This window comes from Rhineura floridana, chromosome 15, assembly GCF_030035675.1.
Source record: "Rhineura floridana isolate rRhiFlo1 chromosome 15, rRhiFlo1.hap2, whole genome shotgun sequence".
NCBI lineage: Eukaryota > Metazoa > Chordata > Lepidosauria > Squamata > Rhineuridae > Rhineura > Rhineura floridana.
This window is the reverse complement of record NC_084494.1, coordinates 32,228,442-32,250,987: the sequence shown is the minus strand read 5'-3', so window position 1 is coordinate 32,250,987 and position 22,546 is coordinate 32,228,442. Positions and strand designations below refer to the sequence as shown.

At 45.5% G+C, this 22,546-nt stretch overlaps 1 protein-coding gene across 1 annotated transcript in view; it reads left to right on the top strand.

Annotated features, from left to right (window-relative positions):
- The first annotated feature begins 5,697 nt into the window (after window positions 1–5,697).
- BCAM (basal cell adhesion molecule (Lutheran blood group)) overlaps window positions 5,698–22,546 on the top strand; it is a 66,262-nt gene continuing 49,413 nt past the window's right edge. Inside the window, exon 1 of the mRNA XM_061597878.1 lies at window positions 5,698–5,847. Coding sequence (XP_061453862.1) covers window positions 5,784–5,847 — 64 coding nt within the window. The 5' untranslated portion in view covers window positions 5,698–5,783. The remainder of the gene's footprint in view (window positions 5,848–22,546) is intronic.

Below are 22,546 nucleotides of genomic sequence, written 5' to 3'. Positions count from 1 at the left end.
TATAAGGCAGATTCCTATGTTCCTATAAATGCTGACTTGAGTCTTGCGGGGGAACGGGACGGAAAACTGAGAAGAAGGGGAATGGAATATATTGGAAAAGGACATGGCTGGCTGGCTGGCACCCTGAACAGCAGCACTCCACATTGCAATATTTTGTGCTCGGGTCCCACTTCTCAAAATCCTAATGTGCTTAAAGCAGAGCCCAAATTGGTCATTCTAGCATTGCTTCTGTTTTTGACATTGGTCTGATTCACATGTAAAGCTAGACAACGTGTGGTTTGTTTGAACGCCAACTCAGCAGATTAATGTTATTTTCTGCCAGCAAACTTCAGTGTGGAGAAATGTAAACCATAGATTGTTTTGACTATGGTTTGACATGTCCAAACTCACAAGCCTTGCTTAACCATGGTTTATTCAGCCAAGCCAACCCCGGCAGTGTGCCAAGCTACAGAGCAAAAAAAGCTGAAAAACAACTCAAATGATGGAGAAACAAACCAGGGTTAAAACAAACTAAGGGCTAGTGTTTCACTGTATGTGAACAGAGCTATTGCAAAGAGGCAAGAATGACACTAAAATCCTTGTGCATCCTGGCTCAAACATGCACCCCAATCCCATGCAGGTGATTTTAGATGTAAATCTGGTTGTAGGGCAGTGTTAGGCAGCTTCTCTTACTGGCTAAAACTGAAATAAATTGGCTGCTCAAAATTCACTGTAAATATTGATGCTAAATATCTGCCTAGTGTTCTATAGTTATTCAAATATTTCCAGAATGGTGAAGGAAGATATATTAGATATACTGAAAATAAGTTTAATTATTTGGTGCTTGATAACTGACATGCAGTTTCTCCCTGGCATTATTTCTTAACTGACATGCAATAGTATTTCACATCCAACTGCTCAGCTTTTTGAGATTTTGTACTGGATACTTGCAAAAATCAAGACATATTCCAACAAGTCTAAGATGCACAATTTCAAATGCAGAGATAAACATTAACATTAAAAATTAATATTTAGAATTTCTGTTCAAAAATTTACATTAGGTGTGTTTTTTAGTCAGATTTTGAATGTTTGTGAAATTTTGGCTTTAACCACTGGATGACATGGCCCAGAAAGAGGAGCATGTAGCAAACCTCAATATGCAGAGAGGATGTGGCCCAGAAAAGACTGCTATGAGCAAAGGTTTTCTGGGGTACCCAGGCGAGCCCAAAACATTTTGCTACCTGAAGCAGAGTGGCAAATGGTGTCCCTCCTCTCTAAGTCAAGGTGCATAGTATCCAAGGCTAGCCAACTTATTTTGGCACCTCAGGCAGAAAATCTCACAAGCATCTCTCGCTGGGAGCAAAAATACAATAAAAACAAATTAAATCACTGTAAATTTGTTGCCTTTTCATGACGGCCTCACTCTGACTAATGGTAGGGCCGGATATCCCTGAGTTCTCTTGGGAGCTTATGAGAGTTTCTCAAGGAGAAAATTAGTAATTATGGATCAACTTCCCTGAAAGAAAGGAAATCCAACTGCTGCTAACTTCCTACTACAATACATAGATGCAGGAGGGTGCTGGATATGGTCAGTTCATACAGGGCAATGGTGAGGTCAGTGCTCTGCACGAATTGAATATGCACCCTAACATATGCCACAGAATCCTCTGCAACATGCAGGGATTCCTTTTGTGACAGAAGGTCAGGGGCATTGCTACAAACTGAAAAGATTCAAGGCATAGACCACAGACACGCGTGCTTAAATTTGCATATACTAATTTATATGTAAAATCAAAGAGTCTTGTAGCACTTTAAAGAGTTATTATGGCATAATCTTTTGTGGATTATAGTCCACGTCATCAGATACAATGGGCTATAGAGTCCACAAAAGCTTATACCATGTTAAATATATTAGTTTTTTTAAAATGCCACTCTCTTTGTAGAGACTAACGGATTCCCCTGTGGTCATTTATATATACAAATACAAATTAGGAATCGAGATGTCACAATTAATTTCTCATCCAAATCTCCCCAGATAAACTCTTCAGTCAATTTACACTGCCCAAACCACCCTCTTTAATCAGTTCCTTTACAATTCATTTATCCCTAATTAACTGCCCAAAAGATCCTGGTCCAAACCGTAAAATTCCCCTTCAGCCACCACAAATTCTCTCTATTTTATGTATTTATTATTTGATTTATACCCTGCCCTTCCTCCCAGCAAGAACCCATCTCTAGATAGTCTTCTTAATTTATTGCCAAATTAATATACTACTCAGCAACCCAGATCACCCCAAATTCAATTTCCCCCAAATTTATTACCAACCCAGAAGCATTTAGGGGACTTGGAAAAAGATTCAGGGGCCCATGCCCCATACACCCACCCATAAGGTTGCACGCTTGTGCTGAGGAGCTCCTTGGCGGATGGCTCTTTCTGAAAAAGGTTCCCTAAAGGTACAACATTTGAAAACTGCTGCTCTTGAGGATGGGAAGTGGAATCAGTGGCGAGGCAAGGACTGTGAATATGTGAAGAATCACTGGTGAAGTTGGTGGCTGATGAGAGGCAATACTGAGAGTTTTATTGGGATAAAGCTGAGCCCAGAGGAGGAAACGAAGTAGTAATAATGAAGAACAGTGTTTCTGAGCAAATGCAGAGTGCCTTTTGCACTTCTGAGAGACCATGGTAAGCTCCTACTTATCTGAGATGTGGGGTAATGCAAAAGCCTTGATCCCTGGAAGGGTGATGCATAATTCTGAAACTAAAGCGTCCCAGCCTTCCTAGAGCTTGCATGCACTGACATTATAAACTTTTATCTCTAATCCCAGATGTGTAAGAACTGTTTTTTTCCTTCTTCCTCCAATTAATAATTTTACAGTACTCCATGTATTTCCTCTCTCCCTAAGCAACAAGGCATAATTGGGGAGGTTCCAAATGGTGATGCTGGGGAATTGCAGCTCAGGTCCTTGGCCACTGGCCTAATGGAGTGGAGTCCTTCAAGGTTTCAGCCTGCTCCTGGGAGAGGTTGTCCAGGAATTGGAGGCTGGGTGTCATCGATATGCTGATGATACCTGGCTCTACCTCTTTTTTTCCCATTATATGTCTAGGAATGTTGTGGAGGTCCTGAACAAGACTGGATGTGGGCTAAAAAGCTGAGACTTAGCTGACAGACAAAAGGGCTTCCTGCTGGGCAGTAGGAAAGCCAATTTGGGATTAGGTGTACAGCCTGTTCTGGATAGGACCGCATCTTGCTGAAGGATCAGGTTTGCAGTCATAAGAACATCAGAAGAGCCCTGCTGTATCAGGCCAGTGGCCCATCTAGACCAGCATCCTGTTTTCAGTGGCCAACCAGATGCCTGCGATGGGAAGCATGAAAGTCTAGGGGTAGAAACACACTCACTGTTCTGCAGGTTCCAGTGTGTCTCCACCTCTGTCGTCGGAAAACAGGGGCACACGACACTAGAAAACCCCATCCCTTTTTCCTGGTTGGATCAGCTTGAGTGCATTTTTTAAAAAATCAGCTTCAAAGAGGTTTCGCAAGTGATCAGCAGATCAACCCAATCCCCCCTCCAGGTGTGGCTAATGGAAATGCTTTGATCTGGCGACTAGTGTGTCTCTACTCTAGGACTGCTCTAGGATCCAGCTTCACTCCTGGATGTTCAGGTGGCATCTATGGCAAGGAATGCATTTGCACAGTTTTGGTCAGGGTGCAGCTCAGTTGTGCTCTTTGTTGGAAGAAACAGATCTGACCACTGTCACACATGCCTTGGTCATATGCAGATTAGATAACTGGAATGCACCCTGCATGGGACTATCTTCAAAAAGTGTTCAGAAACTTCAGCTGGATCAAAACGTAGCAGTCGTACTGACTGAGATTTGCTTGTCAGAGCTTACTGCTCTGCTTTTATTCAGTGTACACTGGCTGTCAATTAGCTTCCGGCCTCAGTTCAAAATGCTGGTTATTGTTACCTATGAAGCTCCAAAACAGTTTGGGACCAGGTTGTTTGAAGGGCCCCTCCTCATGTCTGAACCTGCCCACACGTTGCTTGTGAAATCTGAGGCTTTGCTCCAGGCCCTGATGCTGCTGTCCTGGGCCTTCTCAGTTGTGGCACCTGGATTGTGGAACTCAAGCCTGACTGGCCCCTCTCTTAATGACTTTCCTGCCACCTCTTAAAATGTGTATATCTTGCCAGGCTTTTTGTCTGACTTGAATTTTCTGTTTCCCTTGCTATGAATGCATTTTAGCTGGCTCCAATCTTTCAGTTTTCTTCCGTTTTTAATTTTATTTTTGGATGTGATTGGATATTTTTACTTGCCTGTTGGTATGCTTTATGCTCGCTTAAATTTTGATGTATAGTAAATGAACTGTTAATTGTTGATTTTTGTTAGTGTTATGTTGTAATTATCATTTTATTATGTATCATTTTTGTATTACTGCGTTTGGATTACTTGCTTTTTATATGAACTGGGTTGAGGATAGAAATATTTGTGGAAACTGCAATATATAAATAAATTGACTGTGGCTTTGTTAGATATACAAACAGAGTCTTACACTGTAAACTAGTAACAATTTCTGGAGAGGTAGCAAAACAACAAAGAGTTATGAGATATCTTAAAAGCAAACAGGTTTATTATGTCCTAACCTTTTGTGGGCTAGAGGCCACTTATTTAGGTCACTAAGTTATAAGTATATCAGTAAGTTATATACCTGTATATATAACAGATATTCCACACGTGCTCAGAAGCCCTTTATAATGGCATCCCACATGTGCTCAGAAGCCCTCTTGTTATTTCTAGGTTTCAATATCGGCACTGAAAAGCAAGGGTGTAGTCATCCAGGGTCTCAGCGGCCTTAGACCCCTTACTTTTTTTGGGAGCTAGATCCCATCAGGGTCCCTATGTCTCCAGCATCCTACGAGCCAATCAGTATGAAAAGGGAGTATGTTAGCCACTGAGAAGAGTCTTCTAACTTGCCTCCTTGTTTCCTGTTGATTGGGGCCTATCAGAGTGAAAGGATTTCTTATTAGCTCCTACTTCAAAAGCCCAGTTGTGGAGAGTGAGAGTTCTGTAATTGCAGAAGTAGAGACAGTGAATCCTGGGATAGCATCCCATCTACATCAAGCAGTTTGGTAGCAGCAGGAGGAGATAAACGTGTACACACTGAACTCCATAATTCAAGCAATATCTCTGATAGTGACAAAGGGCAGTGATAGAGAAGCAGAAAGCAGTAAAGGCATATAATCTTATGAGGGATGTGGCTGTGTTGTGACTATTTTGAGGCGACCCCGCGCTCCTGAATTTTGCCACTTCACTACTGCTGAAAAGAAGAGGCTCTGGCCCTGAGCTCTGGCCCAAATTAAGCCCCACGGCAAAAAAAAACTGAGCCCCGGCACCACTCCTTGTAGAAATGAAGCGTTGAAGGGAAGAGGGGTGGGTGGGTCGTGGATCTTGGCGAGGACCGGTTCACCCTTGGGGAGACGGCAAGCGGCGTGGAGGAGCTCCAACCCCAACTCCACTTACCTGGGCGTAAACCCCGTTGAATTCAAGAGGGCATACTCCCGAGTCCAGAGGGTGACTGGGATCGCGCTCGGTGTAAATTCGCGAAGATCTCCCGGTCCGCCCTTCTCCCCCGCCTGGGGGAGATTCGCTCGCCCGCAGGCAAAGAGGTGCGGCGCTGGGGATTGGGTTGAGGCGACTGGGGGCGGAACGGGGGGCGGGCCGCCGAGCCGGGCAAGAGGGGGCGAGCGAAGCGGTGGCTTTGGTGCCGGAGCCGAGTTGCTGCGCTCCGACGACGACAGGGCGCATCATGGACTCCCCTTGCTCCCCGAAGGCGCTCCTCCTGCTGGGGCTTTTTCTGCTCGCCTGCTCAGGTAAGGAGCGGAGGGCAAGCCCTCCCCGTAGCCTCCTCCCCTCTCCCTGCTGCTGCGAGCCGGCCGGGAGGGAAAGGGAAGGCGATCGGGGAAACGGAGCCCCGTGTTGGTGCGCGGGAGCCCCGGGGTGGGAAGGAGCCGGGGCGCCGGAGACCGAGGGCGCGCGCCCCTTGGCCAGGGCGGCTGTCCAGGGCTGTTCCTGCGCTTCGACTCCTCGACAGGAGGCGACCCAAAAACTCTTTGCCAAGTGCCCAAGGGAACAAAAACTTCCCCAGTCTTCTGCTGTCTCTCTCCATCCACGCCCCCCCGCTGCCCCTCCCCAGGGTTTAAAAGTCTGATTCACCTGCTAACCTCTGGCCGCGACCCCTCCCTTTCCTCTTTGCCAGTCCTCTGCCCGCCCCCCGCCCCATCAGTATTCTTGGGCGACAACTTTTCGGCTTCGGCGGCGGCGGCGGGGAGGCAAAATAATTTGGCGAGGGGGGCTGCGTTGTACCTGCGATCGGCCTTCTTCAGGGTCACCCCCCGCCCCCTGAACAGCTCATCTCTGCTTTTCGAGCCTTTCTTTCTTTAACCAGCCCCCCTAAGTGGCCAGCAAAGGAAGGGGGAGGGCATTTTTTCTCTCCAAGGGAGAGGCAGAAATTAGTGGAGTATGGGTGGGGGTGGGGGTGGGTGGGTGGGGGTGGGTGGGGGGAAAGGCAAGAATCAGATCTAGGGGAGGGGGGACCAGGGTGTGGTGTGGGGGTGGAAATGGAGAGGGTGAGAGCGTGTTTGGTGTGTGTGTGTGAATAGGTGCAGCCTCTTTGCTAGGAATTCTAGACCTTTGAAATCTCTGGAGCAGAAGTGGAGGTGTCCCCTAGTGGGGACAGGCAAAGAGCCCTTTCTCTTGTCTGCCTCCTCCATTCTGCCCTCTTCTACCACCGCAGCCACCACCCTGCACCACCTCTCCAATGAATAGTTTACAAAGTCCTTGGCAAGATGAACAGTACTTATGGGGGGGACACCGTAGCATTAAGTGTAACTCCCTGTTTCTCTCCCCCACCATACCCCTTGTCCTCTCCTCTGCCACCTTCTCACCCGCTCCTTTAAGAACCCCTTCCTGCCCCAGATCTGCTGCTGTTCTCTCCCCCAACTCATATCCTCCCATCTCTTGGCATCAGCCCTCTTTTCCTGGCTCTTTCTTGCTCAGCAGTGACTTGACCGTTCTTAAGTGACTCACGGGCACAGTGATGTGATTTGAAACGCGATTAAATGAGGGAAAATAAGTTGTTGCCAGAAGGGATCCTTCCACAAACCTCTGCTACATAGTCTTCCCCCAAACGGAGGATAAAAGCTGCGGGGAAAGGTGGTGTCTCAGTCTTGGCTACATCTATTTTAGTGCATGTGCGTGCGCGCACACATACACACACACACACACACACAAAATTGTACTATTTTATTCCAGGTTAACTAACCTGGAATAAATACAGAACTCTGGTTCCATATGCTTGCTAATCTCCAAATAGTGTGTGAAGCTTCAATTAAAAAACAACAACATCAGCCGTAAAACTTCAGCCTTTCACCACACTTTAACCATCTGGATCACAAAAGGTTCGGAGGTAACAAGTCCTCATGAAGTTTCTCATCCCACGGAACCTGTTTCGAGTGCCAAAGCTGAGTGCTGTCTGGAGCATGAGAATTAATACAAAACAGTGTCATTGGGCATGTGCAGAGTTTGCATGATCTCAGGAAACACATTTCATCTTCATGCATTTGGGAATAGGATACCAAGGTCAGAAGATGTGATGGAGGCCCAGTACCCCTTATTAATATTTTTTTTAAAATAACCAATAACTACAACCTAGTTTTCAATACTTCACATGGAACTGCAGGAAAGAACAGATTCACGATGAAGAAAACTGGTTCTGCAGAACTTTCTCAGTTCAAAGTTACCCTTAGAGTCCACTTTTCTTTCCATTTCTCTCTCCCCCACCCCATTTGAACCCATTTTAACCTCTCAGGATTCCAGGATGCCTCCCCCTGCCACTAGATAATGGTTCCTTGGCACTCCCTGAGCCATGCCCTCCTAGCACTGGATTTTGTAGATGCCAGAGGCTGGCACATAGGGGAGGATGTTTATATAATCACTTCTTAGGGAGGTGAGTAGGTTTGGATGCCGGAATAGTGCCGTGTTGGGTGTGGAGGGAGGAGAGCTCTGTTGGAATGAGGCAGGGGGTGCCCAGAGGAGGATGTGTAAATCAGTTTTAAGTCACCAGTCCCCTCCCCCAGCTTGCAGTACTGGGAGAGATGCTATTACCCAAACATGCCCCAGCTGGTTGTTTGCTCAGCCCCAGCCTCTTGCATTCCAGGTCCCCTGCAAGTTAGCTTTTCTCAGCCTCCTGGGCTCTGTCTGAAGGAACCACTCCCTTTGCCACTTCAGGCAATGGAGGACGCTTGCTGCTTTAGGAAGGTCCTATCTCACCCCAAGTGGAGGCAATAGCAGGCAGCTTGAGAGGGATTTGTCTTCATAGTCTTCTAGCCTCCCCCTTCTTGAAGCCTTCCCATCCAGAGCGTAATTTATAAAAGAAAGTGTTCTAAGGCTTCAGGCTATGGGGAAACCATTTATCTTATGATTAGATGGGAAGCCTGCAGGCAGGGCCCTTTAAGAACCTATTTTGTAAAGTGCCTAATTCATTTGATCCTGGCAGGCTCCCAGCTCTGGCATCTTCATAATATTGCTGTCATGAAGGCTTGCCCCCAGTTCTAGATGTGTGAAATCAGGCTGGCTATCCTGGTTTCTGATTTGGTGAGAGAAATTCACTCTGCACATGCCCAAAACAATGCACTTGTTCCAGAATTGAATCTTGGCAGAGATTTAAGTTCTCATGCAGTCCCTCTCCTTGCACATCTTCCCTTTCAATATTGTTTTGCCCTTTTGCATAGTGTTCCTTGGAAGAAAAGAGGTAGGTACCTCCTTCCTATCTCTCAACAACTGGGTGCTAGGCAAGAGGTATGGAATAGTTCCCTGCCCCGTGGAGAGGTTGGATGGCTCAAAGAATCTTCCTCCCTTTATTTCCCCTCTTATTTATTAAAAAAATGCCCTTTTCATTTATAAACCTCAAAGCAGTTCACAGTATACATAAAAACCATTAAAGTCAATAAATAATAGTAATTCAAGCATCCAGGTAGTTATAACACATAATTTGGGGAAGGGCCATAGCTCAGTGGAAGAGCATCTGCTTTGTATGCAGAAGGACCCAGACTCACTCCCTGGCATCTTCTGGTAGGGCTGGGAATGTCCCCTGGAGAGCTGCTGCCAGTCAGTGTGCTGAGCTAGAGGGACCAATGGTCTCACTCTGTATAAGAGCGTCCTATGTTCCTAATTTCAGCAACTACAGCAGCCAGACCCTCTTCCCCAAAAGAACTCAGTATCAACAGTCAGTAAATGCAAGGGTAAACAGAAAGATGTTTCATTGCCTGTAAAAGCAACCCATCGTCAGCACTCATCTGATCTCCATAGAGAGCTCATCCACAAAATGGGTGCCACAACAGAAGAGGCCACGGTAAAGTCTGGAGGGCCCCACGTGTAGATTGTAGCAACTTGGCAGACTATAAAGAAAAAGGTCCAAAGCTGTTTAGGGCTTTATAGGTCAAAACCAACACCTTAAGCTTGACTTGGTAGCTAATTGGCAGCCAGGCTCTCAGAGGCATGGCATATACTTGGTGTATACTTGGCATGATTCCTCTCTTCGTTATCTGTATTCACAGCATCACGACATCACAAGGGCCCAAGATAAGGAGATTTTGAAAAAGATAGATAGGGAGATAACTGCCTCTTCGTTTCAATGCTGCATTTTAATGTTTTATAAATGCTTGTATTTTATTAATGTATGCTGCTTTGGGGGCACAGTTGAAAAGTGGAATATAAAATTTATAAATATCAAATTAAAATGCATAAACCAGAAGACATTAACCAAAAGATCACAATGCAGGGATATATGCTTAAGATTGCTTAAAATGGATCAATTGCCCGTAACACCCTTTAACAATCTTTCTGTACTCTGCTAACGGTGAGCATCAAGTAGTAACTTAAATGTCGGAGGGATAGGGCGTAGGACCACAGGCAGAGATGGTCATGTCTGGTGTCTGTCTATGTGTTGAGGAGGATTTCATCCATTCCCCTAATTACAAATGGAGTGCAGATGTGTTGTAAAATTCTCCCCAGCCACATTGGGAAACACTACAGATGGTCAGCTCCCCATGTGATTGTATATCTACCGTGATAAGTTGCCACTTGGTGAATTATTACTTGTATTTCTCCAACTGAGGTGGTTACAGAGGTAAGCAAATTCGATTTCTGGCAGAAGTGGGGATCCCAGTCCTTGTTAATGATGATGAGTTCAGAAGCTGGGGGAAAATACAGAAAGGAGAATAAAGAAATATCCTTGGATATACAAAGGATACCCCTAAATTGGGTGTCATGTACTCAACTAGTGGCAAGTGCATACAAACATAACTGTTCTCTTAACTGAGGTGGGCACAGTATCATGGAGGAAGCCCCTTGTGCCTTTGAAGGGGCAGATGCTTGGTTTTGCTCCCTGCTGTTTTGTTTTTTAAACCTACAATTTATTGTTCTGCTTAGCTGCTGTATCATTTTTATATGATCATGTTTTTAGGACAGTTTTATTGTGTATGTGAACTGTGTTGTGAATTGCTAACATTTTTTAAGGGAAGGCAGCATATAAATGTTTTAAATGTGATATTTAAAGTATACCTTGTGAGAAATTCTGTTTTTTAAAAATGGAGTTTCTAGTCTTTGTAGATGTAGACAAAAGCTTAAAAGCAGAAAGAGGTGTTAGCTATCATTCGGCAATCTCTTCTACTCCTGTGCCGCTGTTACGTTCTTCATCTAACCAGCCTCTTGCCATTTTTAGGAGCTGCCACTCTCTTAATCCCCAACTCGACACTTCTGCCAGTCTCTCTTCTGACTACTGCCTTCCCCCCAGTCTATGCCTCCCTTTACCTATAGTCAGTAAAGAAAAAAAAAAGGGGGGGATGATTTACAGCCCAGTCCTAAATATGTTTATTCTGAAGTAAGTCTCCTGTGCTTAGTAGAACCTATTGCCAGGTAACTGTATAGGACTGCAGCCTTAATTTCTATTTTGCCTCAGAGGATGGAATGTTAGGGACAAGGTACCAAGCTGACAGATCTCTGCTTGGGGAGACAGAAGGTGCTGATTTGGCCCTGGGCAGGGAGGTACTCCTTGGATTCTATGTGATGCTTCTTACTGTCTTGGCCTCAGGGTATTGTGAATGAGACCAGTGTGAGCCTGCTGGCTTTGCTCAGCCACAGTGTATGACATTTGAGGTGTGAAAATTGCCTTGGCTCATGCTCTGTGATAGCTTGGCTGGGTAGAGAAACGAGACTTGGACCAGCCTTCCACAAACAAGTGGCACGAAGGATGCTAGAAGTAATTGGCTCTGCCTGGTAGCCATCCATGAGGAAGACTTTCAGATGTAGTGTTTCACCATGCACCTCGCACAACACACCAGAGAATCCTGGAAACTGTAATTTACCCTGCACAAAGCTCCCAGGATTCTTTGAGAAAGTCATGTGCTTTAAATGTATCATGTGAGGCAAGTCCATCGTGGCTCACTTGCTACAACTGCATTTTGTTGGCTCCTGGGTCTGCTTGTGTGTCGCTCACTCCCCCCCCCCCACATGTCCACACAAACAGTTTGCCTCACAGAGCACCTGTGTCCATGGCACTTGGGTGTGTGTGAAGCAGGCTGCAACGGCCATCACAATGTTATCCTGTCGGCTCTTGGGCCTTGCGAGGCCTCTTCTCCCCCCTCCCCACTCTTGGCTGCCTGCTTCCTTGATAAAATCTCTTAGGACAACCGGTCTGGCCACTTCAAGGGCCCTCAGAGTGGAGAGCTGCTGGGGGCGGCCTTAGCTAGAGAAGGGGATGTGGCTAATTTGCCCTTCGGGCCTACGTAAGGACACAGCACCCTCTCCCATATTCCCTTGGCAACCTGCCTCAGGTTTGTTTCCCCTCATTTTTCATCAAGGCCCCTCAAAGCCCCTTTATGTGGGAAACTTGTGGTTTCAGGTGTGTTGAGGCCTGTTACCGTCCCACAAGAACGCCTTTCATTGCTCGGCACCTGCCCCAGCTCCCCTCCTCCCCGGGGCAAGGCCTATTTTCACACTGTTTTCTTCTCTCTCTCTCCCTCTCACTCTCCATTTCCCTGCTCTGTTTGACTCCTTCACTTGTCCATCCCCTTTGCTGCATTGTGTTTATCTGGCGAAGCGTGTAACCTCTTCAAATCACAGGCTAGAAATTAATGTTTTTTCCGCTATCACATGGGTCCGTAGCAGAGCTTTGACAAAGATTGCCCAGTAACTCAGAAGAGACAATTGTGTCACATAATAACAGAACTGGAAGCGGAATCCCAGGATTTTGACTTCTTGGGGCGTTCTACGCTTCAAGGTTGCCATGCTATCCCAGGGAACCTTGGAGTCCTTGCTTTGGCTTCTATCCCTGTGACGGTCCACTCTAGACCCAAGGTTTAAAAGCTGTGCTAGGAATCAGCCCTGGAACCTTTTGTTTTAAAATTGCGAGGCTATGTGTGGTGGCAAGTTTCTTTGAGCATGCACAGAGGGCCTTTATTTTCCCACTGATTAACCATTGTATGCACGTTTTGCACACCTTTAGGTCTACGGACAAGGTTTCTGAGGGCATGGATGATACGCAGGTTAAAGCCCAGGGTCTAGCCACAATCTAGAAATATCTTGATAAGAATTGACACCCAAATACTGTTTCATGGCTGTGGCCCACTTAAAATTAATTCTCTTTTCAGAGCTGGGAAAAGAACCCAGGAGTTTTGGTTCTAATTCAGACTTGGAGCTCCCCTTCTCTTTGCCACCCACTTTGCCCAGCTTCTGCTCTGAAATTTCTAAAAGTTCCACCTTCCCTTGCTCTACTTGGCAGCTCCCACACCAGGCAAGCTCTAGTTCTTCCCCCATGTTAATTAGCTGGCTTCATTAAGCGTGTCCGCAAGCGCCCAAGCGCGGCTGGGATGCGGAGCTGATTCCTTGCTCTCATCGCTGCCTTGGGAGCCAGGGAGATAAACAATGTGCCCAGCGGCACCGCCTTCTCTTTCATCCTTAGACGGGCACGGCAGAGTTGGGGGGGGGGAAGAGAGCTCGGAAAGTCCTTGCTCCAGCTCCAGTCTGTGGTTATTTCTAGACTCGGGGGCTTTTTTAAGCTACTCTGGGGATTTGGGGCTGGTCTCCCCAGGCAGCTAAAGGCTGGAGCTATTCATAGCTGGGCATTTGGTCCATGAGTTTCTCACGGCAGTCAGGAGCTGAGAAGGAAAGTGACCCTTGCTGTTGTTGGCTCTGAATGTGACACTAAAGAGCAAACTGAGCTTCATGGGATTCCAGCCCCCACTCCCACCCTCTTGAATGCACATCTTGGACATGGCAGGAACCTACACACATACATGCTACCTGGTGTGCCCTGGAACTGCAGGAAAGCTGTGCCACAGAACTCTGTGTGTGCTTGCAAACCATGGAGGTTGTGTCGGCAAACAGGGAATCTGTGGCTCAGGCATAGGTGTCAGAGAGTGGACTGAGAAACACACTTATGAATATGGCACAGGGGAAGTTTATCATGAGTGTGTGCTCTGCACTCAATTAAAAAAAGAAAAAAATCTTCTGAGGTAATCCAAATTCTGAAACAAGATCAACTGAATTCTGTGATGTGTGTACATTTACATATTAAGTAAACGTCCCTCCCCATTCCAGCTTGCAGAATTAATTTTGCAGAATTCTCATTATGCAGATTACAGGGAGAAAGGTCTGTTGGGCACTGAAATACGAAACTATGCCCCACAAATGAAGATTTTGTTAATCCAAGGGCCCATCCATACCTCCTTTTAATCTGTGATCTAACCCCCTTCTGTGTCCATTAATTTGCCAGGGTCCAAATGACGTTCGTCACCATTTCGGACTTTTTCCTACTTCCCCTACCCTGCTATAAACCAATTATTTTTTCTGTCCTGATTGTTAACCACTGTATCCTCTGTAGTGAGGACATCTTTCCCTGCTTTTTTGTATTATGGGCAGATGACATTGGATCCCACCCTCTGCCCATGCATCCCCCTCCTCCTCCTTTTTACAGTTCATTCCTGATTCCAGTACTGAATCAGGATACTTCCTCCTTCTGGCTTCTGTAGCTGTATTACTTTCCTTTTTTTAAAAAAACCCTTCTCTTTTGCAGTCAAACGTAAAATCAAATGTTTAACTAATCATGTTTCCACTTAAAAGCTGTTTGCGATATTATGCAAACAAAGGCCAATAGACGTAATTAAAAAGACGGCAAACCTGCACATGAACGTTAATTCAAAAAGTTATATATACATTTTTGAGCTCTTCCAGAAAAGCACGAGAAAAGCAAAGTACCATTCTAGACCAATCACTGTAAAGGGGTGGACTTAGGCGGTGTAACTAATGCAGAAGCAAATTAGAAAAAAAAATAACACTTACATGTATGGATGTGAAAATTTGGGTTTTAAAAAATAAATCTGAGCACAAACAGAACATGTATGGATCTTGAGGCCGCCAACCAAATATGGAAAATGTGGATTTTGAGGTTAGGCATGGATGGGCCCCAACTCTTTGAAATATGAGATTGCCTACGGACTTTTAATTTGTGTCATTCCAGCCATGAGATTTAAAATCTTATTATTATTTTAAAGTAAAGAATAATAGAATCATAGAATAGTAGAGTTGGAAGGGACCTATAAGGCCATCAAGTCCATCCCCCTGCTCAATGCAGGAATCCAAATCAAAGCATTCCTGCCAGATGGCTGTCCAGCTGCCTCTTGAATGCCTCCGGTGTCTGAGAGCCCACTACCTGTCTAGGTAATTGATTCCATTGTCGTATGGCTTTAACAGTTAGGAAGTTTTTCCTGATGTCCAGTCGAAATCTGGCTTCCTGCAACTTGAGCCCATTATTCCGTGTCCTGCACTCTAGGATGATTGAGAAGAGATCCTGGCCCTCCTCTGTGTGGCAACCTTTCATGTACTTGAAGAGTGCTATCATATCTCTCCTCAGTCTTCTCTTCTCCAGACTAAACATGCCTAGTTCTTTCAGTCTCTCCTCATAGGGCTTTGTTTCTAGTCCCCTGATCATCCTTGTTGCTCTCCTCTGAACCTGTTCCAGAACAAACAAATAATCCCACAAAAAGCTGAAATTCTAAGGGAGTTGAATTTTGTGTGTGTGTGTGGGGGGGGTTGTTTGCTCCCACAGAAGCTCAGCATACATGCACAACTGAGTTTTTTTTTACTTTTGCATTCACAGTTTATAAATCTTCAGAAGCAAACTGGAATAGAAATAGCTTGGCTTTATCTCTTCACCTATCTCTGCCTTCAGGAGGAGACAAGAGGGGTGGGGTTTGGATGGAACACATTCTATGGGACTGCCTACAGCAGCCTTTCCCAACCGGTGTGCCTCCAGATGTTGTTGGACCACAACTCCCATCAGCCACAGCCAGCATTGCCAGTGGCTGAGGCTGATGGGAGTTGTGGTCCAACAGCATCTGGAGGCACACCGGCTGGGAAAGGCTGGCCTACAGGATAGGAGCTCAACCTCCTTCCTTCCTTCTGTCTCCCTTTGTGGGGAGCAACTGGATTAAAAGCAGGATGTTGCCCAAATTCCTGGCAGGGTCTTGCACTCTGGGTCTTCGTTTGCTCCAAGCTCCACTCACTTATTGCAGGCCTTTTTGAACTGAAGAGTATTAGCCAGAAAATGGTAAGTGGGAGTATGGCAGAGCTTGCTTCCACTCATCAGCATGTAATCTGTTTAATATCTTGATTCATGGCAGAGCAGGGGTTAATTTGAGCTAGGATATGACACCAGAACCCTGGAGATGTAGCAGCAAAAGAGGAATGCCTCTGAATATTGCCAGAGTACAGTACGTCTTCCTTGTCACTAAGTGTAACCTCAGTGTATTTGTAGATATCTAGAATTAAGGAGCAGGACTTTTTAGGATAGTGGGGTGCAGGCAGCTGATGTTTCTCTCTTTGGGCATTTTCTAAAATTAAAATACTTGTATATCCTGCTTTCCTCTCATGAAAGAGAAACAAAGCAGCTAAGAAAAACAAGTTAAAAATCAATACCAAATTGACAATATATCAAAATTACAAAAAAAATCCCCAACCCTATAAGGCAAGAACAGTACGACCAAAATGTCAGAAGAGTCAGCAGTAGTTCATCAGAATTAAGATTACTTAATATCCAAAAGCCCTCCTAAAGGACCGAGTGATGGAAACTCAACCATGATGGGGCCCAGCAGGCCTTCCCAGAGAGGGCAGAAGTGGGGAGAATGCTATTGCACTCACATCCTGGGCTTTTGGGTTTCCCGTATAGGCATCTGGTTGGCCACTGTGAGAACAGGATGCTGGGCTAGATGGCCTTTTGGCCTGATCCAGCAGGGTCTTCTTTAGTTCTTATGAGGGTGCTATGACTGAAAAAGCCCTGCCTTTCTTACTCAGTCGTTAAATATCACAAGGAAATGGACAAAGAGACTTTGTATTTATCTGAGCATGCGGGGGAAGAGTACAGGTAGAAGGAAGTGGTCCTTAAAATATCCAAGTCCTAAACTTGGTTAGGTCTATAAGATCTGTAAATGGTAACTTCTGGAAAGTGTATCTCATTCTCGGTTCAACTGCCAGCAGGTTTGAGGGGGCCCTTGAGGCTTGACAGGGCTCTGGGTACCACGGTTAAGGGGAGCCACCTAGCCCCAGCTGGTGCTCTCCCCTGTGAGTTTACCAGGGGGCCATGGGCAGCAGTAGAGACAGATGGTGATAGGGAATCAGCCCGTCTCAAAGAATTGCAGGAACTGCCGCTGTCTTTGCTTGTCTGGAATGCCTTTGGGCCCTGCGTCTCTTCAGAGGGCCAGACACTAAAAATGTTTTTTTTTTAAATAAAACAACAACAAAGGGATGTGACATCAACAGCAGAAGGCCTCAGCATTTGCCCCATCATGGCAAGTGCTGATATGAGGCCTAGCTGTTGGCATCTTCGGTTACTAGAAGTTCTGGGGAAGATCACTTCCCGAGACCTTGCAGAGCTGGGTTTGAGAGCTGCTGCCCCTTTCTTTGCTGGTACTTGGCAAGAGAGGCTGTTGGTCTATTTCTGTACATGAGGGCTCCTTTATGAACCCAGGGGGAAGCTGTGTCCAGCATTTCTTGGTGCAAGTGCTGTCAGGAAGGCAGTGCCTTCCTCTCTCGCTGTTAAGTGAACTTTTCTAAACCTGCATTGTGTGGCAGCTGTTGCTAAGTAAAATACATAACTCTCTGCCTTGAGAAGTCTGTTTTCCTCCCCATGACCTTCTACCACCTAGTCAAGATGTTTCTATTCCAGCAGGCATCTGGTCTCTCAAGTTAAGCTTTTAGCAGACTGACCTCTTGTTTTATCTGCTTTTATATACTGCTGCTTTTTCTTGCTTTTCTTGTTTTATTGATTGATAGCGTTTTACAAATTGATTTTGTAGGATTTTTAAAAATTGTCAGCTGCTCTGGGTATTGCAACTACAATAGAAGGGTGAGATATAAATGTACTTCAGAAAAAAAAAAGAAGCAAATAAATTAGGATTTTAACAATGTTGTAAATTGCTTGGAGATCTTTAGGTAACAAGTGTCTTATAAATCTAATCTACTGCACCACATCTGGAAGGGGCAAATTCTGGCTAAAAGGACAAAAAATGGCATGGCATGCCCATTGCCCCAGACCTAACAATGCCCACAGAAAGGGGCTTAGGTATTCACCTTCTGCACAGAAACAGACTGAGATTTACATATTTTGCTGCAAGGAAATCTAATTTCTGTATAACCAGAAATATAAATTATGGAAATCAGTTGATTTGCAGAGATTGTTTTCAAAGGCCAGATTTTTGAGGAATCTGGAGTCTTTTCAGTGAGGACTGGGCAAATCAAGGAGAAACAACTATATGGGTGCTGGGAAAGCCTGTGGGTTATAGTGGGTGGGTGTCAGGGAAGACGAACAAGAAGATTTGCAAGGGACTGAAGTTCCCCTTTGGATTTTTCACCTCTGGCTTCTGGCATTTCTTCAGATAGCTGCAAGACTTTTCACCAGCCAGGAGGGCTAAAAATCCTTTTTTCTTTAATACAAAAAAAACCCAGGTGTGTGAAAATCCTAGGAGGCCAAGTTTTGCACTGGCTGCTGTATGTCATAGTTGCAAGCCAAGATCACAATGGCGCAGAAACATTGTGTTCTTTCTTCTCCCATTAGTTCTTGGCTGCTTGTGTCCCTTTTGGTGCCTCTGCTTTCTCCCTTGGGCCTTGTGCTTTCTCCCTCCCCTCACTGTTTTTATCCCTTGGGTGTCCCTGGCTCCTTTTTCACAGCTGTTCCCTGGGTCAGCGGCACCTGTTACTGTTTAATCAGCCTCCCCTTTCTCAGTGGCCTTGTAACTCCTTCCTCTCCTCCACCCCCAGGGACAATCTGGAACCCACACGGACAGCAAGGGAGCTCCCTCTTTCAGTGGATCTTCAAAGAGAGTCTGGCCTGTGATCCAGCTCTGTCCTGATGCCATTTTCACTTCCTTCAGGATCCTCCTTTTTTGCTCCTTTTGGAATTCACTCAATAGTGCTTCTGACCTCACTAGAAAACCGGATCTAGAAATGTTGGTTCTAAGCCCTACTCTTGTGAATGGCCCCAGAATAAATCCTTGAAATCCGGCACCTCTCCTTCTTATGTACTGCCCTGTGTTTTTTCTTTTCTAGAAACACAGGTGTTCTGTTCCCTGGCCTTCTGTTGTAACCACTGAGCCCCACTGTGTTCCAAGGGCTGGAAAGAAAACCCTTCCTGCAGTGGGTGTCATGAGGTCCTTTGGGAGGAAGAGCGGGATATAAATTTGTTAAACAACAACAACAACAATAATAATGAGGTGAAAAGTGTAGTGTATTGGCCCTGATTTCAAAAAGGGACCCTGCCTTTTCTGTGGATGATTCCTGAGCATGCCCTTGGTGGAGAGCTGGTGTGTTACAATGGATCAGAGGCTGGGGTTGCATCATGGGGAAACAAAACAAAGACGTAGTTCTTATAAGCAGTAGATGGGGTGATAAATCTGTTGCTGGATTATACCACTTCAGACTGCAGGTGGGGGTTCATATTATGAATGCTCCTTTAAAAAACAAACCATTGCACATAGAAATCAAGCACATTGGGGAGAACTTTCTGTTAACTCTCTGTGTGCAGGGACTGCTTGTTTTTGGTATGGAAATGCATTTCATCACACACAACACACACATACATCCTGCAGTCTGAAGTTGTATAGTCCAAAGACAAGTTTACCATCTGCTGTTTGTGAGTTTTGTTTGAATCTGGATCGCCTCATGGCTCGTCCCAACACTGCCCAGGAGATCATCTCTGCTCTCTAGTGTTTAGATGCTGTTCAAAGACCTGGTTATTTCAGCAGGCCTTTGGCCTGGTTGGCTGATGATGCATTAATTCCCCTGAGATGTCTCTTATCTGTGTTGCTGGTTTGTATTTAATATTTGTTGAGATTTGTTTGATTTCGTGTCTGTACACCACTTGGGAGGTTTAGAAGCAAAAGCAGAAAGGCGAGACATCAATATTTTAAGTAAATAAATGAGTGCACTCATGTGCTCCCTGCGGATGGGCCCTCCTCGCCTGTAGGAGTTGTCTCCCAAGTGTCTTTCCGTGCTGCATCAGCTACATCTTCAGGCTGTGTCTGTGGATTCACTTCTCTTTTGTGTTTGGCTTTTCTGTTCATCCTTGTTCTGTGGCATAAAACCATATCAGGGTGCTTGTTCAGGAAGGCTCTTAACATAGGAAGCTGCTTGTGCTAGGTTAGACGATCTTGGTATTTCTTTTATTTATTCCTAAAATGTACACCTCGCCCTTCAGTCAGCATTCCCACTCTACTGGGTATTCTCTACTCTGACTGGCAGCAGCAGCCAAACTTTATTAGAAGGCTGCATTCCCTCTGGGAAAATTCCCCAAGGGGTGCAGGCTGACAGAGTGGGGGCGAAGCCAGTGGTGGATGGGCTAATGCAAAAAGTGGGCAGGGCTGTTTTCTCTCCATCTTTCTGCCACCCCCAGCTTTCTGTTTCCTTCCTGCTCAGCATGGAGCAGCCAGAAGAGGGGAGATTGCTCTTGCCAGAGGACTGAACTGATCATTTCAAAAGGGCTTTTGATATTAGGCCAAGTGTGAGGAACCGGTGGCCCTCCAGATGTTGCTGATCTACAACTCCCAATTAGCCCCAGCAAGCATGGTCAATGGCCAGGGATGATGGGAGTTGTAGTTGAGCAACATCTGAAGGGTCACAGGTTCCTCACACCTGTATTAGGCTGTGGCCCTGGAGCCATAAGCTGCCCATCTGTGATGTAGCATGTCAGGCAGCGGTCTTCTGGATCAGGCTTCCCTAACCTGGTACCCTCCAACTGCTTTGGGCTACAGTGCCCACCAGCCCAACTGAGTTGTAGTCCAAACCAGCTGGAGGGCACCAGGCTGGGGAAATGCTGTTCTACATTGCCTAGTACCTGATCTTCTTAACGGGAGATGCCAGGGATTTAAATGAACTGTGGACCTTCTGGGCTATGATCCCCTCCTGAATTTAACAGAGTAGTTACCCCTTAAACCCTTTAACTGAGTGCTTGCAGAATGGAAACAAATAAAGTGGCTCTCCTAAACATTTGAAGCATATTTAATAAAATTGTACCTAAGTGACTAACTGGGGATATCTGAAGGAATTATGTACCACAAGTTAACAAACAAAAGGAAAAGTTGCTGCTGCAACTCATCTTTATAGCCTGTCTTTCATTCCTCTAATGCATTAAGATGCTGCAGCCAAGATGGCTCGAAAAACCGCAAGCCAGCATGCCCTTCAGTCTCTGCACCATCCATTAGAAGTCCTCTCTCCAATTGGCTGATTAATCTAGAGATTAAAATTGTTTCAAATTTGTAGGCCTAATCATATTGAGGGGTTCTTATCTGTGTTGGTGATTGGGGTGGTAATTCAGGATTAATTAATGCAGAGTAGGAGGGTGTACTCTTGTGTTTGTAACACGTTTCTCCCTCCCTTTTTCTCAGAAAGAAACAGTTTCTTCATCTGTTTGTGTATGTGACAACTTCTTGTGCTTCCTCAGAGTTTGAGGAAGTTTCCCCTCTTCCCTTTAGCCAGGGCTGAAACTTAGCGTGAGAGGATTCTTCCAGCCTCTACACCTTTCTCGATAGTGCTCCCTTCTTGAGTTTAGCTGTGGTTCCCCCATGAGACTTGTTTTGGGTGGTAAATGTATGTACTGCCTTCAAGTCGATTCCAACTTATGGTGACCCTATGAATAGGGTTTTCATGAGGCTGAGAGGCAGTGACTGGCCCAGGGTCACCCAGTGAGCTTCATGTGGGACAGGAAAAGCAGGGTATAAATGTTTTGATGAATAAATTAATGTTCACTGACAAGGAGCCAGGCTACCTGGATTTTTTATCTTAGTTTTGGGAACGATTTTGGAGAGAATCTGTTTTTGGTTCTCCACTTAACACTACAGAATGTAGGTTTAGATGCTTTAATTGTACACTGGCAGAGGAGAACAGCTTACCTTGTGGCTGTCTCTTTCTGACTTGCTCTTCATGGACTCTGTTGCTTTACCCATCGTGCTCCAGACAAGAACAGAAAGGGCTAGGGATAATCTGCACAATCTGTAGCTTGCCAATGATCCTGGGGAGTGACTGGTGCGCTGCATTCTGCACCAAGGCAAACTGAATTCTGCAACCTATATAAATTAAACAAAATCCATGTGAACTATTGGGCATAATTTAGTGATTCTTTAGTCAAGGATGGGCCAATAGCTGCGCAGAGCAATGCAGCCCTGCCCTCTGGAAATCCTCCTCAGCCCCTGTCTCCTTCTTTTAAGACTTCACAGATTTGCCGATATACTTTGAAGTATGAAACTTGCTTTTTCCTGGGTTTTTCCACCCAGGCTGCTGCATTATTTCAAAATATTTAAGTGCTTGAACTAAGCAGTCAAGGAATATACAGTTCTAGTAATGGTGTCTGGAGCCAAATTACATGTTGTATGTGAATTCATGTAATTGTAGCCTGACAAGGTGAAGAGAAAGAGACCACTTCAGAGGTAGGGAGGCTATAGGGACAGGGAAGTGGCTGTTGGGAAAAACCTCTCCACCTGCCGCTGCTCTGTTCCCAATTGTCTCTTCTAAAAATGTCTTTCCTCTCTTCAGAAAGAGCCATCATTCTACAGTGACAACACATTTGTACTCAATGTCTAATTTTGCACTGGCAAGAAAGAGAAAAGGACGGGGTAGAGAGCTAAACTGGGTTTTGAAATGTTAGTTAAAAGAAAGCTTTTGGACAGAGGTTAGTACTTAGAAGAAGGAATACTGTATGGATACTGCATTATCTGTGTAGCTCTCTGTAGGGCAGAGATGGGTAATTTGTAGCCCAACAGGTATTGTTTGATCCCACCTCCCGTTGGCCCCAACCAGCATGGCTGGTGGACAGGGATGATGGGAGTTGTAGTCCAGCAACATCTGAAATGTACCAAGTTGGCTATCTCTGTTGTAAGTGAGGAAGAAGAGAGTAGAGATGTGTGAGCTGGGACCCCTGTTTCCTGTTCCATTTTGGGGAAGAGAGTGATAGGACCTCAAGTGAGGTTT